Here is a 17,664-nt window from a genome sequence, read left to right on the forward strand (position 1 = left end):
CTCTCTGACACTGTGATACAATCCTTGACTAATAATGCTACCCCTCCCCCCCTTCTACCTCCTCCTCTACTCCGACTGAAGCATTTGAACCCTGGAACCTGCAACAACCATTCCTGTCCCTGCTCTATCCATGTCTCTGAAATGGCCACAACATCAAAGTTCCAGGTACTGATCCACGCTGCAAGTTTATCCACTTTATTGCGAATACTCCTCGCATTAAAGTATACGCATTTCAAACCCTGCTCTGCTCCACCCCCATGATGCCGTGCATTGCAGTCCCCATCTATGCCCCCCTCACTTTCATCCCTGCTACTCAGGATTCCACCCCCCCTCTGAATCAGTTTAAACCCCCCTGCATAGCCTTTGCAAATTTTCCCCCCAAGATATTGGTTCCCCTGTGATTCAGGTGTAGACCATCACTCTTGTAGAGGTCCCACCTTCCCCAGAATGAGCCCCAATTGCTCAAGAACCTGAACCCCTCCCTCCTGCACCATCCCCTCAGCCACGAGTTCAAACTTTCCCTCTCTCTGTTCCGCTCTAAACTATCCCGTGGCACAGGCAAGAGTCCCGAGATGACCACTCTGTCTGACTTGGCCTTAAGTTTCCACCCCAGCTCCATAAATTTCTGCTTAATATCTCCTTAACCTCCCTATGTCATGCGTCCCCACATGAACTATGACTTGGGGCTGATTTCCCTCTCCCTTAAGAGTCCTGAACACCCTCTCTGAAACATCCCGGACCCCAGCCCCTGGGAGGCAACACACCAGCCCTGAGTCCCTACCATTACTTCTGACTCTCCTATCTGTCCCCCTAACTGTGGAGTCCCCAATCACCAGGCCCAAACTTTTACATCCCCTAACCACCTGAGCCTTCACAACAGGCTCACCTCCAGAGACCTGCTCCCTTTGGCTATCTCCAGTTGATTCCTCCTCAACTGTAGCCTCCAGGACAGAAAACCTATTTTGGAGGGGAGCAGCCCTAGGGGATTGTCCCCCCAGTTGCTGCTTTCCCCTCTTCCTAGCAGTTACCCAAGACTCATTTTTAGTAGTGACTATCTCCTTGTAACTCCTATCAATGTCCACCTCAGCCTCCCGAATTATCCGGAGTTCCTCCAATTCCAACTCCAGCTCCTTAACACGCTTCTCCAGAAGCTGCAATCGTACACACTTCCTGCAGGTAAAATCAGCAGAAACACTACTGGTGTCCCTCACCACATACATACCGCAGGAGGTGCAGCTTACTGCCTGAACTGCCATCCCTGAAACAATTTCCAGCAGGAAAAAAAAACTTCCCACAACTTATTATTAGGTTAGAGGAGGGGGGAGGGTGGGATTCTCTACCAGTGTAGAGGATCGGGTATCCTCTCTGTGCCAACTTACAGGGTCAGAGACCCGAAAAAGAAAACTACAAATACCAGTAAGCGTCCTAGTGACAACTTCCAGTTTCTAACTAATTTAAAAAAAGAAAAAAAAACCACCGCTACTCGCAACTTTAACTGGAAATAAAAAGTTAAAAATTTAAACAAGAAAATTTACCTCACTCATGACCTCCACACACGCCCAAAAATCGCTGCCTCTCGGTGCTGCTCCACAGGAACAATGACACCGATACTCGGAGGTAAGTGCTTACAAAGTAAGGGGAAAAAAACTACAAATACCGGTAAGCGTCCTAGTGACGACTTTCAGTAATGTCAGATCATAGAGACAGTACAGCTCAGAAGGATATAATTCTCTGAACAATCCAATCAGTTCCATTCTTCCAAATAACCTTGCAAGTTTACTTCCCTCATGCCCATCTAATTTCATTTTAACATCCTTTAATGGCACTGAATTCTAGGCGTTTCCTAGGTTTCTCCTCTTATCCCCACTGCATTTGTTGTTTAGAATTTTAACTGTGTCCCCCTAGTCATTCTACATTAGGTAATGGGCTGCCTATCTTATCTCACCAAATTTGTCATAACCTTGTGCACCTCTGTCAGATCTGCCCTCATTCTCCTTAGAGAAAAGTTGATTAAGCCCAGCTTCTCTAATACAATAAAAGCAAAATATCACAATACCAAAAGCAAATCTGAAATAAAAACATTGTACTGAAAATATTCAGTATTTGTAGAGAGAGAAACTGAGTTAACATTTCAAGTCAAAATATAATAATTTGAATTATAATTCAAAAGGAAATATTGATCCTCCCAATCTTCATATTTCTACTGTTGCCAGTATATGGAATCAGAATTATTTCAGAATTATTCCCTGAAAATCTGATGATAGGATCTCACTTTGTCATTGGTCCAAACATGTACTACAACTGTGGCTCAGTTCTTTCTCCCAGCAGAATATTTGTAGCCTCTCCATGATGCCCTTTACCCTGGCACCAGCAAGGCAGCACATCAAGCAGGACTCATCTGTCCCCTTAATTACGGAATGTAACAGCACAATTTCTACTCTTCCCCGATGAAATCCCTTGCCCATTGGTGCTGAGGTCAGGACTAAACCCCTTCAATGTGTTTTCATTGTCAGCAGTCTTCAATGCTGAGTGTCAGTTTGAGTATGGCGCACACCTGAAGATTCCTCCATCTGTTTCCAGGCCTCTTGGCTCCCACACCTCAGTTGCCATGACACCCAAGTTTAACGTTCACTTGACTCCTGCCTTGGTCTGCACTACTAATTACAATATCCCAATCTTCTCTGCCTTCCTACATTGTCATCTCTTATTCACTCCCTCTCCTTGACATGACCTTCAGTCCCACCTTCTTAAAATTATTCATCAGAACGTAGAACAGTACAGGCCCTTCGTCCCTCGATGTTGTGCCAAGCTTTGTCCGAAACCAAGATCAAGCTATTCCACTCCCTACCATTCTGGTGTGCTAGAACATAGAAAACCACAGCACAAACAGGCCCTTCGGCCCGCAAGTTGCACTGGTCATATCCCTACCTACTAGACCTACCTATAACCCTCAATCCCATTAAATCTCATTTACTCACCTATAAGTCTCTTAAAAGACCCCAACAAGTTCGCCTCCACCACCACTGACAGCAGCCGATTCCACTCACCCACCACCCTCTGAATGAAAACACCACCCTCTTAGTGTGCTCTATGTGCCTATCCAATAACTGCTTGAAAGTTCTTAGTGTCCAACTCCACTGTCACAGCAGGCAGTGCATTCCACACCCCAACCGCTCTGAGTAAAGAATCTACCTCAGACATCCCTCCTATATCTCCCACCATGAACCTTATATTTATGCCCCCTAGTAACAGCTACATCCACCTGAGCAAATAGTCTCTGAACGTCCACTCTATCTTTCCCCTCATCTTATAAACTTCTATTAAGTCACCTCCCATCCTCCTCCACTCCAAAGAGAAAAGCCCCAGCTCCCTCAACCTTTCCTCGTAAGACCTACCCTCCAAACCAGGCAGCATCCTGGTAAACCTCCACTGCACTCTCTCCAAATGCTTCCACATCCTCCTTATAGTGAGGTGACCAGAACTGCACACAATCTCCAAATGTGGTCTCACCAAGGTCCTGTACAGTTGCAGCATAACCCCACAGCTCTTAAAACTCTAATCCCCTGTTAATAAACGCTAACGCACTATAGGCCTTCTTCACTTAAGTGGCAACCTTCAGAGATCTGTAGATATGAACCCCAAGATTTCTCCATTCCTCTACATTCCTCAGAACCCTGCTATTGACCCTGTAATCCGCATTCAAATTTGTCCTCCCAAAATGAATCACCTCGCACTTATCAGGGTTAAACTCCATCTGCCATTTTTTGGCCCAGCTCTGCATCCTATCAATGTCTCTTTGCAGCCTGCAAGAGCCCTCCATCTCATCCACTATTCCACCGAAGTAAGACTGACCAGCCTATCATTACCAGGGTCATTCCTATTTCCTTTCTTGAACAGAGGAACAACATTCACCACTCTCCAGTCCTCTGGCACTATCCCTGTGAACAGTGAGGAAAAAAGATCAAAGCTAAAGGCCCTGCAATCTCCTCCCTTGCCTCTCAAAGAATCCTAGGATATATCCCATCTGGCCCAGGGGACTTATCGACCCTCAGGTTTTTCAAAATTGCTAATGCATCTTCCCTCAGAACATCTACCTCCTCTATCCTATCAGCCTGCATCTCACACTCATCCTCAAACATGGCCACTCTCCTTGGTGAACACTGAAGAAAAGTATTCATTCATAGCCTCTCCTATTTCTTCTGACTCCATGCACAAGTTCCCACTACTATCCTTGACTGGCCCTACCCTCACCCTGGTCATTCTTTCATTTCTCACATAAGAGTAAAAAGCCTTGGGGTTTTCTTTGATCCAACCCACCAAGGACTTCTCATGCCCTCTCCCAGCTCTCCTAAGCCGTTTTTTTTAGCTCAATCCTTGCTATCTTGTAACCCTCAAGCGACCCAATGGAACCTTGTTTTCTCATTCTCACATACGCTTCCTTTTTCCTCTTGACAAACCTCTTTTGTGAACCATAGTTCCCTCACTTGGCCATTTTCTTCCTGTCTGACAGGGACATACAAGCAGTATTTGTTCCTTGAACAAGCTCCACTTTTCATTTGTGCCTTTCCCTGAGAGTTTGTGTTCCCATCTTATGCTCCCTAATTCTTGCCTAATTGCATCATAATTACCCCTGCCCCAATTATAAACCTTGCCCTGCTGGATGGCCCTATCCCCCTCCATTGCAATAATGAAAGACACTGAATTGTGGTCACTATCTCCAAAGTGCTCTTCCACAAACAAATCTAATGCTTGGCCTGGTTCATTACCCAGTACCAAGTACAATGTCGCCTCACCTCTTGTCAGTCTGTCCACATATTGTGTCAGGAAACCCTCCACACATTGTACAAAAACTGCCCCATCCGAACTATTCGACGTATAAAGGTCCCAATCAATATTTGGAAAGTTAGTCACCCATGACAACTACCCTGTGACCTCCACACCTACCCATAATCTGCTTTGCAATTTCTTCCTCCACATCTGTATCACTGCTTGGGGGCCTATCACCCCCTTATCAAAAATCTATCTATCTCTACATTAAAAAACATTCAAAAACTCTGCTTCCAGTGCCCTTTTTTTATTCATTAAAGAGGTGTGAATGTCGCTGGCTAGGCCAGCATTTATTCCCCATCTCTCCTTGCCCTCGAGAAAGTGGTGGTGAACTGTAGGTACATCCCATCCCATACAAAGGGAGTTCCAGAATTTTGACCCAGTGACAGTGATTTGATTTGTTATTGTCACATGTATAAACATACAGTGAAAAGTGTTGTTTCTTGCACGCTATAACAGACAAAACATACCATTCATAGAGGAAAAAATGAGAGTGCAGAATGTAGTGTTACAGCCATAGCTAGGGTGTAGAGAAAGATCAACTTAATGCAAGGTAAGTCCATTCAAAAGTCTGACAGCAGCGGGGAAGAAGCTGTTCTTGAGTCGGTTGGTACCTGTCCTGTATCTTTTTCTCGAAGGAAGAAGGTGGAAGAGAATGTGGAGTCCTTAATTATGCTGGCTGCTTTGCCAAGGCAGCAGGAACTGTAGGCAGTGTTAGTGGACGGGAGGCTGGTTTGCGTGATGGATTGGGCTATATTTACGACCTTTTGTAGTTCCTTGCGGTCTTAGGCAGAGCAGGGGCCATACCAAGCTGTGATTCAAAGGATGCTTTCTATGGTGTGTCGATGAGAGTCGTAATGTTGATGAGAGTCGTAGCTGACATGAAAAATTTCCTTAGTCTTCAGAGAAAGTAGAGGCGTTGGTGGACTTTCTTACTATAGTGTCAGCATGAGGGGACCAGCACAGGTTGTTGGTGATTTGGACACCTAAAAACTCGAAGCTCTTGACCCTTCCTACTTCGTCCCCGTTGATGTAGACAGGGGCATGTTCTCCTTTTGTGTCCTGAAGTCAATGACAATCTCCTTCATTTTGTTGACATTGAGAGACAGAGGTTATTGTTGCTGCACCAGTTCACCAGATTCTCTATCTCATTTCTGTACTCTTGTCACATTGTTGTTTGAGAGAGTTTGGGATAGTTTGAAGGAACAGAAATATAGTTCCAAGTCAGGATGGTGAGTGGCTTGGAGGGGAACTTGTGGATGTGGAGTTCCATGTATCTGGTGCCTTGGTCCTTCTAGATGCTAGTGTGTTTGAACGGTGCTGCCTAAGCAAGAGTGTTCTGAAGACTCATTGGCTGAGAGAAAAAAAATTCTTCTCTGTCCTAAATGGGTGACCCACTAGTTTTGAACAGTGGTCCCTAGTTCTAGATTCTCCCATGACTGGAAACGTTGTCTCCATGTCCACCCTGTTAAAGCACCTCAAGATCTTTTATGTTTCCATTACCTGTGTCTCTTATTCTAAACTCCAGCAGGTAGCCTGTCCAAATTTCCCAAATAAGATAAATCCTCCAATCCGGGTATCAAACCTTATCTGAACTGTGTGCAATGCACTTGCGTCCTTCCTTAAATAAGGAGACCAATTTTGTGCACAGCACTGTAGATGTGATTTCATCTATGTCCTGTATAACCACCTAACTTTTGTATTGTAATAAATGATGACATACTTTTAGTTTTCTTAATTACTTGCTCTAATGTAGATCCCTCTGCAGACTGTCACGATTCAGATAATCTGCTTTTTTATTTTGTCTTAAAAATGGTCAATTTCACACTTTTCCCACACTCTACTCCATTTTCTAAATCATTCTCCACTTAACCTATCTGTATTTCTTTCTATTCTTTGTGTCACCTTCACATCTTGCAATCCTATTTATCTTTGTGTCATCAGCAAATTTAGCAGCCATATCTTTGACCCCTTCATCCAAGTCATTTGTATAAATTGTAAGTTTGAGGTTTAAAGTTTTAAAATATATTTATTAATGTCATAAGTAGGCTTACATTAACACTGCAATGAAGTTACTGTGAACATCCCCCACTCGCCAAACTCCAGCTAGCCAGCACATCTTTCAGACTGTGGAAGGAAACAGGAGCACCCAGAGGAAACCCACACAGACACAGGGCGAATGTGCAGACTCCGCACAGACAGTGACCCATGCCAGGAATTGAACCAGGTCCATGGCACTGAGGCAGCAGTGCTAACCACTATGCCACCGTGCCCCACCCCTCCCCCTTCTCCCCCCACCCAAGTCCAAAGATGTGCAGGTGGACTTGCCAGGCTAAAATTATACCTTAGTATCCAGAGATGTTTAAGTGAGGTGGATTAGCCATGGGCATGGGGTTCCAGGGATGGTGGGGGTTGGGTGCTCTTTTGGCCGGTCAGTGCAGACTTGATGGGCAGAATGGTTGTTTCCTCCACTGTAGAAACTCTAAGGTTTTATATGTTACTTCTTCAAAGAACGCCAATGAATTGGTTAAAGTAAGATTTTCCTTTCACAATGCAATGTTGGCTCTGCCTGATTACCCAGAATTTTTTGAAGTGTTTTGCTATAACATCATTAATAATAGCTTCTAACATCTTCCCTATGATGAATATCCTAGTTCCTTAGGCTAACTGGCCTGTACTTTCCTGCTTTCTGTCTCTGTTTTTGAATCGAGTTACATTTGCTATTTTCCAAAGAAATGAAATCCTTGAATCTGGAGAATTTTCTAAAATTAAAACCGATGTGTTAACTAGCTCACTTGGCCTTTTAGGATGAAGTACATTAGGATCCGGGGATTTTTGTCAACCGCAGCTCCAACAATTCTTTCGGTACCACTTCCCTGGTGATTGTAATTTTTTCAAATTCCTCCCCCCCTCTCTTTTACATTCCCTAATTTACAGCCATGTTTGGGATGTTACTTGTCTCCACTTTAGTGAAGACCGATGCAAAACACCTGTTCAATTCATCTACCACTTTTTTATTTTCCATTTATTAATTCACCAACCACTCTTTCTATAGGACCAGCATTCACTTTGTTAACTTTTCTTTTTAAAATATTTAGCTTGTTTTCTCTCGCGCTTGATTTTTTTTTTCTTCCTTATCAGTTTTTTGGTAATATTCTTTTTATTCTGCCCCCATTTGGAATACTGTGTACAGTTCTGGAAACCCTATTATAGAAAGGATATTATTAAACTAGAAACACAGCTGCGAAGATTTACCAGGATGCTACTGGGACTTAATGGTTTGAGTTATAAGGGGAGGCTGGATAGATTGGGACTTTTTTTTCTGGAGCGGAAGTGGCTTAGGCATGATCTTATAGAGGTCTATAAAATAATGAGGGGCATAATCAGCTAGATAGTCCATACCTTTTCTCAAAGGTAGGGGAATCTAAAATTAGAGGGCATAGGTTTAAGTGAGAGGGGAGAGATTCGAAAGAGTCCAGAGGGGCAATCTTTTCACACGCAGGATAGTGAGCCTCTAGAATGAGCTACCAGAGGCAGCCGTAGAGGCAGGTACAGTTTTGCCTTTTAAGTAGCATTTAGACAGTTACATGGATAAGATGGGTATAGAGGGATATGGGCCAAATAGGGGCAATTGGGACTAGCTTAGCAGTTTAAAAGAAAAGGACTGCATGGACAAATTGGGCCAAAAGGCCTGTTTCCATGCTGTAAACCTTTGACTCTATGACCTGTGCCGACACCTTTGTGCATGTATATGCTTTTTCTTTAAGCTTGATACTTGATACTAACATTGGTGTATCCTCCCCTTGGAATTTTTGATACTCTTTGCTAAGGAAGAGAATGTTGACAAATTATCAGTTGAAATTGAGATGGTAGAGATAATGGATGGAGTGCAAATTGAGGGAATGTATTGCACTTTGGATGGTTTGTATTACAAGTTGCTAAAGTATGTAGGAGTAGTGATAGCAAAAGGGTTTGCCATAATCTTCCCGAGATGTGAAGGGGAGGGAGGGCAGTTGGTGCTAGTGGATTGGAAAGTGGAAAGATTGATAACCTTGTTTAAGAAAGAATGCGAGGGTACTCCTTGTATCTGCAGGACAATTTAACTTCAGTGGTAGGTAAGATTTTTAGAAAAAGTAAACCGACGAAAGATTAACAGGTTCTTGAGAAATTTGAGCTAATTGAGGAAAACCAATATTGGATTTTTGCTTAGTACTCTAACCTGATATTTCTGATGTGGTTGCAAGAAAGGCTAATGACTGGAATGCAGTCGATGTTGTCTGTGTGGACTTTAAGAAAGTGTGAGGGAATCTGTACTCTTGGATTTGAGCTGTGTGTTTTTGGGGCTGCTGCTTTGCCTGGGTCACCGGGACAGCATAGAGCACAGCAGGGAACCAGTGTGCATGCTTAGTTCCAGTTTCCATTTAATGGCTTTTTGGAGATCGCATGAGAAATCTAACCACAAGACCTGGGGAGATGGTGTAGAAAGTTGCTCAGGTGACTTCAGGAGTGTAGCACAAAAATTAGCCTGTTAGAAAAAGATTTTGAAGAACTACAGAAGTTGATATGTCTGTGAAGCTGGGGAGATTGGAGCTCTGAAAAGCCTGGGAGAAGAAAGTTGGCAACTAGAACTGTGCCTAACTGTAGGTTCTGCAGGGAAACCTGGCAAATACCATGGAACACAGTCCCATACAAAGTGATTGGTTGGGAGTGAGCAGTCATTGGAGTAGTCTATGAGCTGAGGACCAGTTATCTGACCACACTCTGCAGACAAAAGAGGCAAAGCAGTAGACAGAGGGGAACCGGTGGATGTGGTGTTTTTAGATTCCCAAAAGGCGTTTGATAAGGTGCCTCATAAAAGGTTGCTACAGAAGGTTAGGGTGCATGGATTGGGGTAAGGTGTTAGCGTGGATAGAGGATTGGTTGTCTAATAGGAAGCAGAGAGTTGGTATCAATGGATGCTATTCTGATTGGCGGTTGGTGACTAGTGGAGTGCCGCAGGGATCGGTGCTGGGGCCTCAGCTATTTACCATTTATATAGATGATCTGGAGGAGGGGGCTGAGGGTAAGGTGACAAAATTTGTTGGTGACACAAAGATGAGTGGAAAAGCAAATTGCGTGGAGGGTGTGGAAAGTATGCAGAGGGATCTGGATAGGCTGAGCAAGTGGGCGAGGACCTGGCAGATAGAGTATAATGTTAGCAAGTGTGAGGTTATCCACTTTGGCAGAAATAATAGTAGGAGGGATTATTATTTAAAAGGCGAAAAGCTGCAGCATGCTACAGTGCAGAGGGTCCTGGGGGTCCTTGTGCACGAGTCGCAAAAACCCAGTCTGCAGGTGCAGTAGGTGATCAAGAAGGTGAATGGAATGTTGGCCTTTATTGCGAGGGGGATAGAATATGAAAGTAGGGAGGTCTTGCTGCAACTGTACAGGGTACTGGTGAGGCCGCAACTGGAGTACTGTGTGCAGTTTTGGTTGCCACACTTGCGGAAGGATATATTGGCCTCGGAGGGAGTGCAGAGGAGGTTCACCAGGCTGATACCGGAGATGAGGGGGTTGGACTACGAAGAGAGACGAAGTAGACTGGGTCTGTACTCGTTGGAGTTTAGAAGGACGAGGGGGGATCTTATAGAGATGGATAGGGTAGAGGTAGAGAGATTCTTCCCGCTTATGAAGGGTAGCAGGACTAGAGGGCACAGCTTCAAGATAAGGGGGGGGAGCAGTTTAGATCAGAGTTGAGGAGGAACTTCTTCACTCAAAAGGTGGTGAATCTCTGGAATTCTCTACCGGTTGAAGTGGTGGAGGCTACCTCACTAAATATATTTAAATCGCAGGTAGATAGGTTTTTGAAAGACAAGGGTTATGGGGAGAAAGCGGGAAAGTGGAACTGATCCACTTCAGATCAGCCATGATCTTATTGAATGGTGGGGCAGGCTCGAAGGGCTAGATGGCCTACTCCTGCTCCTATTTCTTATGTTCTTAAGAGGGTTTCTACACAAGTTGGAGCTGCTATTGAGGTAAATCAGAAGCTATCTTGTCAGAGGAAAGTAATTGTGTAAGGAAATCCCCTGTAAGCTAAATGGAGTTTAAAGATGTTTGTGATTTTTGATTGCGGATTTGCCAAGGAATTTGTGGGAGCTGTCCTGGTTATGCCTGCCACTCAATGTGCAATTTCTATTGTGTTCGACCAGAGTCTGCCTGCTAATGTATGTTTACCTCATTATAATTCTCAGTTAGATTATAGAATAGGTTATAGTGAGTATTTGCTTTGGAGACTCCAATGCAATGAAAATTCTTCTTTGTTTAAAACTGGAATCTTGTGGCTTTATTGTCTTAACTGGGATTTAGTCTACAACAAAAGTTACTAATCAAATTGTTAAAAAAAGCTTTACATAGAATCCCTTTACCAAAGATAAAAGGCTGTTAACAGAATAGTCTCATGGAATGGGAGGATCACTCTCAATTTGGATAAGAAAATTAGCTTATGAACAGGAAACAGTGTCGATAATTGGTCGTTTTCCAGACTGCAATATGGAAGACAGGGATGTACCCAGTGGTCAATGTCGCACCACTGCTTTTCTGATACCTGTAAATGACTTGGATCTTGAAAATATGAAGTAAACTTTGCAGATGACACCAAAATTGGAGGTGTGGCAAACAATGATACAAATTGACTGCAAGGGGACATTGGCCAACAGAATAGACAGACAAGTGGTGGATGGAATTTAATACAGAAATATGGGAGTTGATGCATTTTGGAAGAAGGGTTAGGGAGAGGCTCAATAATGGCACAGTTCTAAAGCATGTCTAGGATCAGAGGGATCTGAGATTTGGTGCATAAATTTTTGAAGGTAACAGGACATATTGACAGAGCAATTAGCAAAGTGTGTGGGATCTTTGGTGTCTTAAAATAGAGGTACTGAGTAAAAGAACAGAATTATGCTGAATCTTTATGAAGCTCTGGTTAGACCACATCTGGAATGTTGGGTCTAGTCATGCTAGGAATTATGAGTGTCGCTTAGAGGGTGCAGAGGAAATTTTTTGGATGGCTCCAGCTGATGATGCAAGGCTTAGGAGATGCATTTAAGATTTTGGGAAGAGAAACATGGGTGAGGTAAGGAGTATCATTTTAATGCTGCGAATGGCAATGACTTGAAACACATGACTTTCTAGGATGGTGGAAGCAGAGACAATCAAAGATCTCAACAGGAAACTAGCTGCACGCTCGCAGGAAATGCAAGAGTGAAATTTCAAATAATCTCAATTTATTCTCCAGGAATAAAGGAGTGTTGATTGGTTGGCAAGAGGATTTGAAAGTCTGCATGTATGGGTTGTTGCTTTCTCATTTCTTCGGTTACGACGTTATAAAACCTATACAGTTCCCTAGAAACTTGGCTTTTTTTAAAATAAACCATTTTCCTGGATTCTTTGAAACGAAGCCTCGAGTAGCTTGCCAGAGAAATGCAATTTACAGAAAATATTTCAAATTTTAAATTGATTATTTATGTTTTTTTTATGAATCACTTTGGAACTGACCTTTATTTCAAGGAATTAGCATTACCTCCATAACGGGTGCCAGAGCTGACAGGCAGGTACTTGTACATGCTCTGATATTTGCCTGTTCTGCAAAAGATTTTGTGACAAAATAGATTAAAGGGCCACTTCTGCTTTTAAAACACATACTAATCCTTTTGTCAAGTCATCTCCCAGTTCTAGTGTGGGGTTGAAACAAGTACAGGAAAGATGATTCATACCTTCAGCTAACTGTAAATTTACAGAAAAAAAGGACTCTTTAAAATCTGCAATTAAGTGAAATTTATATTTTGTTCCTAAATTGTTGGTAAACCTAGGAGATGTGTAATTTAATCTAATTATTATAATGTGAAAAATTAAGTTGTTCCATGGTTTGGTGAATATTTAAAATTACTGGTAAATGTAGACCTGATCCTGACAAATACTTAAAGCCAATGATCAAGCCTCAAATTACCTCTCTCCTCCAACTTCCACCCAAATAAATAAGGACATCTTGGAAAGCAAACTAACATTTCCAGTTTCCCCAATAAAATTTGTTCAACAGGTTTAATGGGTCTGATTCTGTTTTTTAGCATGTGTGCGAGTTCATGTTCATCTGATTTCTTAAGACGGTTTGAGTCATTAATGTTTCTGTCATTGCTTTTTTCCTCACTAGGACAGCCCAGAAATTTACAGGATTTGTGCCGAATTAGGATTCGACAGTGTATCGGCCTTCAAAATTTGAAAGGACTGGATGAACTTCCTCTTGCAAAAGTCATGAAAGACTATTTGAAGCACAAATTTGATGACATTTGAATGTTGAAAGTTCAAGTCTTGAGGGTTTGAAGTAGGTGCTGCCTTGCCCCAAGTACATCCTATGCAATTCCCGATTTGAATTAAAGTCAGTACGGGTATCATTACCTCTCCGGGTTTAACAACTCCGTCTAATATGGCATTACTGGCCTGCTCCAGGAAGATCTGTGTTCACTTCCAAAAAATTGTTCCAAGCTATGTACTTAACTGTTTGAGTTGGTGACATTCAAAAACTTGCATTATTTCCTCTCTTCAACTTGACTTCTGTTCCAACATAATGTTCAATTATTTTCACTTTGTGACTATAAAATCCACTGAAATGGAACAGGTATCATTTGAATGATGGAGGTTACAGTGAACAAGTTTGAAAATATCCATAATGTATTTGGTACAGCTGTAAATTTTATCATGACAAATACAACTTAAATGTTTGACTTCTCAAACAGAAGTGAAGAAGCTGGAAACGCATAGGTTATTTAGCATCTGTGAATGAAATGGAGAGTTGGCATTTTGTCCTCGTACACCTGAGAGAATTGAAAGATCAGTAATAAACACAGAAAGTACTGGAGATGCACAGCAGGCCAGGCAGCAGAGGCTGAGAGATAAATAGTTACTGTTTCAGACTAATGACCTTATCAGAACTGGAAAAAGATGCAACAGATTTTAAGGAAGTATTGAGTCGGTGGAAGTGGGGCGGGGCGAGGGGAGTGAAATGTGGAGGAGGAAAGGAGTAAAAGGGGAAAAAAACAAGAGATAGACCTGGAGAAGTGTGAGATGGAGAGGGAAACAGCCCAGCAAACTGTGGAGCACTGAGTGGATTAATGAATTATACATCAGATCACTGCAATTAAGTAAAAGTGTTTATAGAAGGGTGTATGAATAACTAAGGCAATCAGGAAACTTAAGGAACAGTTCATGCGGGAGATTACTTGACTAAGATGTTCTGTTACATTGTCCAATAAACATTCCTGCGGCTCTTCTCTCCTTCCCCTCCCCTTCCCCTTTATTAATTCTATCAATATATTTATCCATTTTTGTTTCTCTGTTCTGAAACATGGTAAGATCGCAAAATGTTGCAGGTGTGATGTTTGTCACATCCAGGTTACTGTGTTTTGGTGAGAAACAAAATTTAAAGGTGCCATTGTGATTTGGGCTTTGATTGCCACATTTCCTGTACTTGTCTTCTCTTTTCTACTCCTCCCAAAATTGCTTGTATTGCCCTTCACTGTAATACTCTGTTTTAATGTCTTGTGGTGCTTTGGCAATTCAGGTGACATGCCAAGATACAGTTGATGCTTTGAACTTGAATATATTGTTTGAGAGTTGGAGGAAAAGCTACCAGCGTGTATATCATAATCAGATTTTCATATAATAAATATCTCTCTTCACTCAGCCCTGTTCTGTCCATGGTCCCTCTCATCAATTTGTGCTGTGTATTAGTCTGCCTTTGTGTTACCTCCTTCATTTCAACTTGTTTTGCTCCAGAATTGACCTTTTCCTTTTTGTCTACACCAGGGACTCATTAACTCGACCTATATTGTAAGCTGATCACTATGCTGTGATGTGATGTATGCAGCCAGTTCATTGTTCCTTTTGTGTTTCAAACATACAACCAGCGTAAGTTGTAACAACGCTGAAGGCAGACAGGTTTCGGTGGATCATTCAACTCACGTGTGGCCAATAATATTTGTCCTTGTGTGAGATGTTTCAGAAGAAGTACCCTAAAATCTATACTTTGACTTTCTCATGAATGTTGCATTCAGCCGAAGTTTGAGACTACACTTGAATCAAATTCTAAGCCAAATACTTAGTTTATCTTTCTATCTTCTGAACATCACATAGATTTTGCTGGCATTGAAATTTCCTAACCATGTTACAAACTTTAGAAAGGCAATCAGTCCTAAGGTTAAGTAGTTTTGACGTATTTTTTGAATGCAGTCTTTAATTCCAGTTTATCCTATAATTTTATAAGTGTATATGAAGTCCAGGACAGAGAAACAATGCAAAGGTGCAATGTTTGATGATATACAGGGTCAGTAGGTCAGTGCACAGTTAGGACAGGGGTCTGGAACAAGATGGTTGAAACTAAGAAACTACAGTCAGAATCTGCTGGGGAAAATGATGGCCTTTAACTTTCGGCTGGTGTCTCATCAGCCATAGTTTTCCTCCTACTCGCTTTAATTCTCAGGAAAATGAGGCTGGTAAACATGTAGCAGAAAACCTGACCAGCTAGGGTTAAGCTTAGTGAGAATGACATGAATTCCTATTTGGTTCTACCAGACTATTAAAGGATGTAAACTAATCCAGCTATTGCTGTGGAGAGAATGAACCTGTTTACTTTAGACTTTAAACTTGAGCAAATGCTCAGCTGTGTTCTGCTTAATAAGTATTTTTCAGCAGTGCGGTAAAATGTTGAATCAGTCATAAAGAAGCAGGCTGCTCTTTAAAGTTGATAAGACTCGAGGTGATTCCCATCTTCCTCTCTGTCCTCTCTTTTTCCTCTGTCCCCAGAAAAATAAAATCCAGTAAGCGACAGAATCCTTTTACTATTTCAGACTTGTTGAAAAGATTGCTATGACTCAACAGTGTAGGTTTCAGAAGTTGTAAGCTAAGGTAAGAATATGCTTTGGCCACTAAGATGTAGGAGAGACTTTATACTTTTTGTCAGTTTTGTGTGGTGTGTGTGTTTTGGGGTTAGGTAAAGCATTCCTATTCAATTTGTAGCAGTGTTGCAGTGTTACCACCAATGGTCTGCTCTCCTTTCTTGCTCAGGTGAAAATATGACCAGAGGTAGTGCTGCATGTTTACAAATCCTATACAGTCACACTCTTATTTACAGATATAAATTTATTTAGTGCTCAACGTTTTTCATACCAGTTGCGGTGACTGTTCCATGCTACACTAAGTGTTAGCATCCCTGGTGACTCAGAGTTGAGTATCCCTCTGCACATTGCCTTTGCAAAAAGCAATGGCAAATAAAATCATTATTGAGACATCTGTACATTGGAACCATTGACATTAATGTTGTACAAGACATTAGTGCCTGCCTTGCAAATACAAAATGCCTTATATATCTATCCCTGGTCTGATGCTTGAATATCCCTCTTCGCACTGACAGCAAAAAGAGAACAAGTCAAGAGAACAAGCAGTCATAAAGTCATAATCTTGTTTAACTCATCTTAAATTAATAAAATATAATTTAAAGCTTGAATTGTTTCTGACCGTTTCTTTGAGGTAATACTTAATGTATTTGATAGGGATACAAGTAGTCAGGAGCACTTAAGTCATGTTCTTGGTGGCTAACTTGTATTTTGCCTTGGCCTTTTTCTCATTTGGCCCTAAAGCCTACTGTTTTCTACCCATAGCAGTCTATTCACTAACTGACCCTTGAATTTATAATGCCCATTGAAGTTATAATATATTTTCTGTTGCCTAGGACATTTAGCTAGTCCTGAGTAGTTTGTTGTAGAATAGGCCCTTTGTGCTACCTGTCTTGAGAGCTTGAGAACTATTTAGCTCTTAATGCACCAACTGCAAGGAAATTTAGTAAGTGGGTTTTTGAATGCAAAATCGCAAACCTGTGGAGTTGAACGGTTTTTGAAGGCCAGACATCTCGCATCACTTCTAGACTTAATGGGTTGGGATCCAATCCTTTAGTAAATACTGAAGTATGAAACAGATATTTTTTTTTAAATCTAGTAAGCTATGATGCATAAGGATCATAGATTTTTTAAATGTTTTTTTGTACATTTTTCATCTTAACTTGAAATACCAAAGAGAAACTAAGATCTTAAAGAATTCGTTGGAAGAATTTTTTTTTGTACAGTTTTATAAACTGGTAATGTATCAGCGGAACTGTTAAATGTTTGACAAAATGGACCACTGATTTTTGTAAATGTTTTGTGTTCTAAATGTAAACAGGTTAATTCGTTTTGAGTTATTTAAATGCCACAATTCAATAAAAGATTTCCTAAGTGTTCCTCGTTATATTGTTTGTGTTCTGATACTTTGTTTACGCTTGTGTTGTCTGTCCAGGTTGCATTTTACGCACAAGAATTGGTGATTAGATTCCTCATGGCACATTTGAGAAACTGCTTTCTTTGGTTTCTGCCTGATGATTTTCTGTATTTATAAGTTGACTCATCTTGTAGGTCTCTCACAAACTGGAATCACAATTTCTCAACCAATTTAATGGACAACTAGTTAAAGTCGTTTCTGTTTACTGGGCTTTTTGAAATTTTTCTAAATTTTTACCCTTGGCGTCAGTAAATTCAAAAAAAAAGGAAAAAGTACAACTCAAAAACCAGGCAGGTTCCAAGTAGTAATTTTCTATAATCACAAAACACTTGTATTCTAACGAAATGTTAACTGTCACAACTAATTTCAAAGAACGCATCATCTGATAACTGGATGCTTGAATATTTTTAAAGCCTGAAAAGGTAGGAAATAGCTGGTACTAAATTTGAAGCTTGTTGCCTGTGCTGTAGTATATTGTGATTATTCTGTGTAGTGTAT

General features: G+C 41.4%; 1 protein-coding gene across 3 annotated transcripts in view; it reads left to right on the forward strand.

Annotated features, from left to right (window-relative positions):
• Positions 1–17,136, forward strand: part of asb7 (ankyrin repeat and SOCS box containing 7) — a 47,206-nt gene extending 30,070 nt beyond the window's left edge. For all 3 annotated transcript variants that reach the window (XM_080214227.1, XM_080214226.1, XM_080214228.1), the window contains one exon: positions 13,013–17,136. In XM_080214227.1, coding sequence (XP_080070353.1) covers positions 13,013–13,152 — 140 coding nt within the window. In that variant the 3' untranslated portion in view covers positions 13,153–17,136. The remainder of the gene's footprint in view (positions 1–13,012) is intronic.
• Positions 17,137–17,664: the final 528 nt, after the last annotated feature.

Source organism: Carcharhinus amblyrhynchos, chromosome 28 (genome assembly GCF_965287045.1).
Source record: "Carcharhinus amblyrhynchos chromosome 28, sCarAmb.v2.hapA, whole genome shotgun sequence".
NCBI lineage: Eukaryota > Metazoa > Chordata > Chondrichthyes > Carcharhiniformes > Carcharhinidae > Carcharhinus > Carcharhinus amblyrhynchos.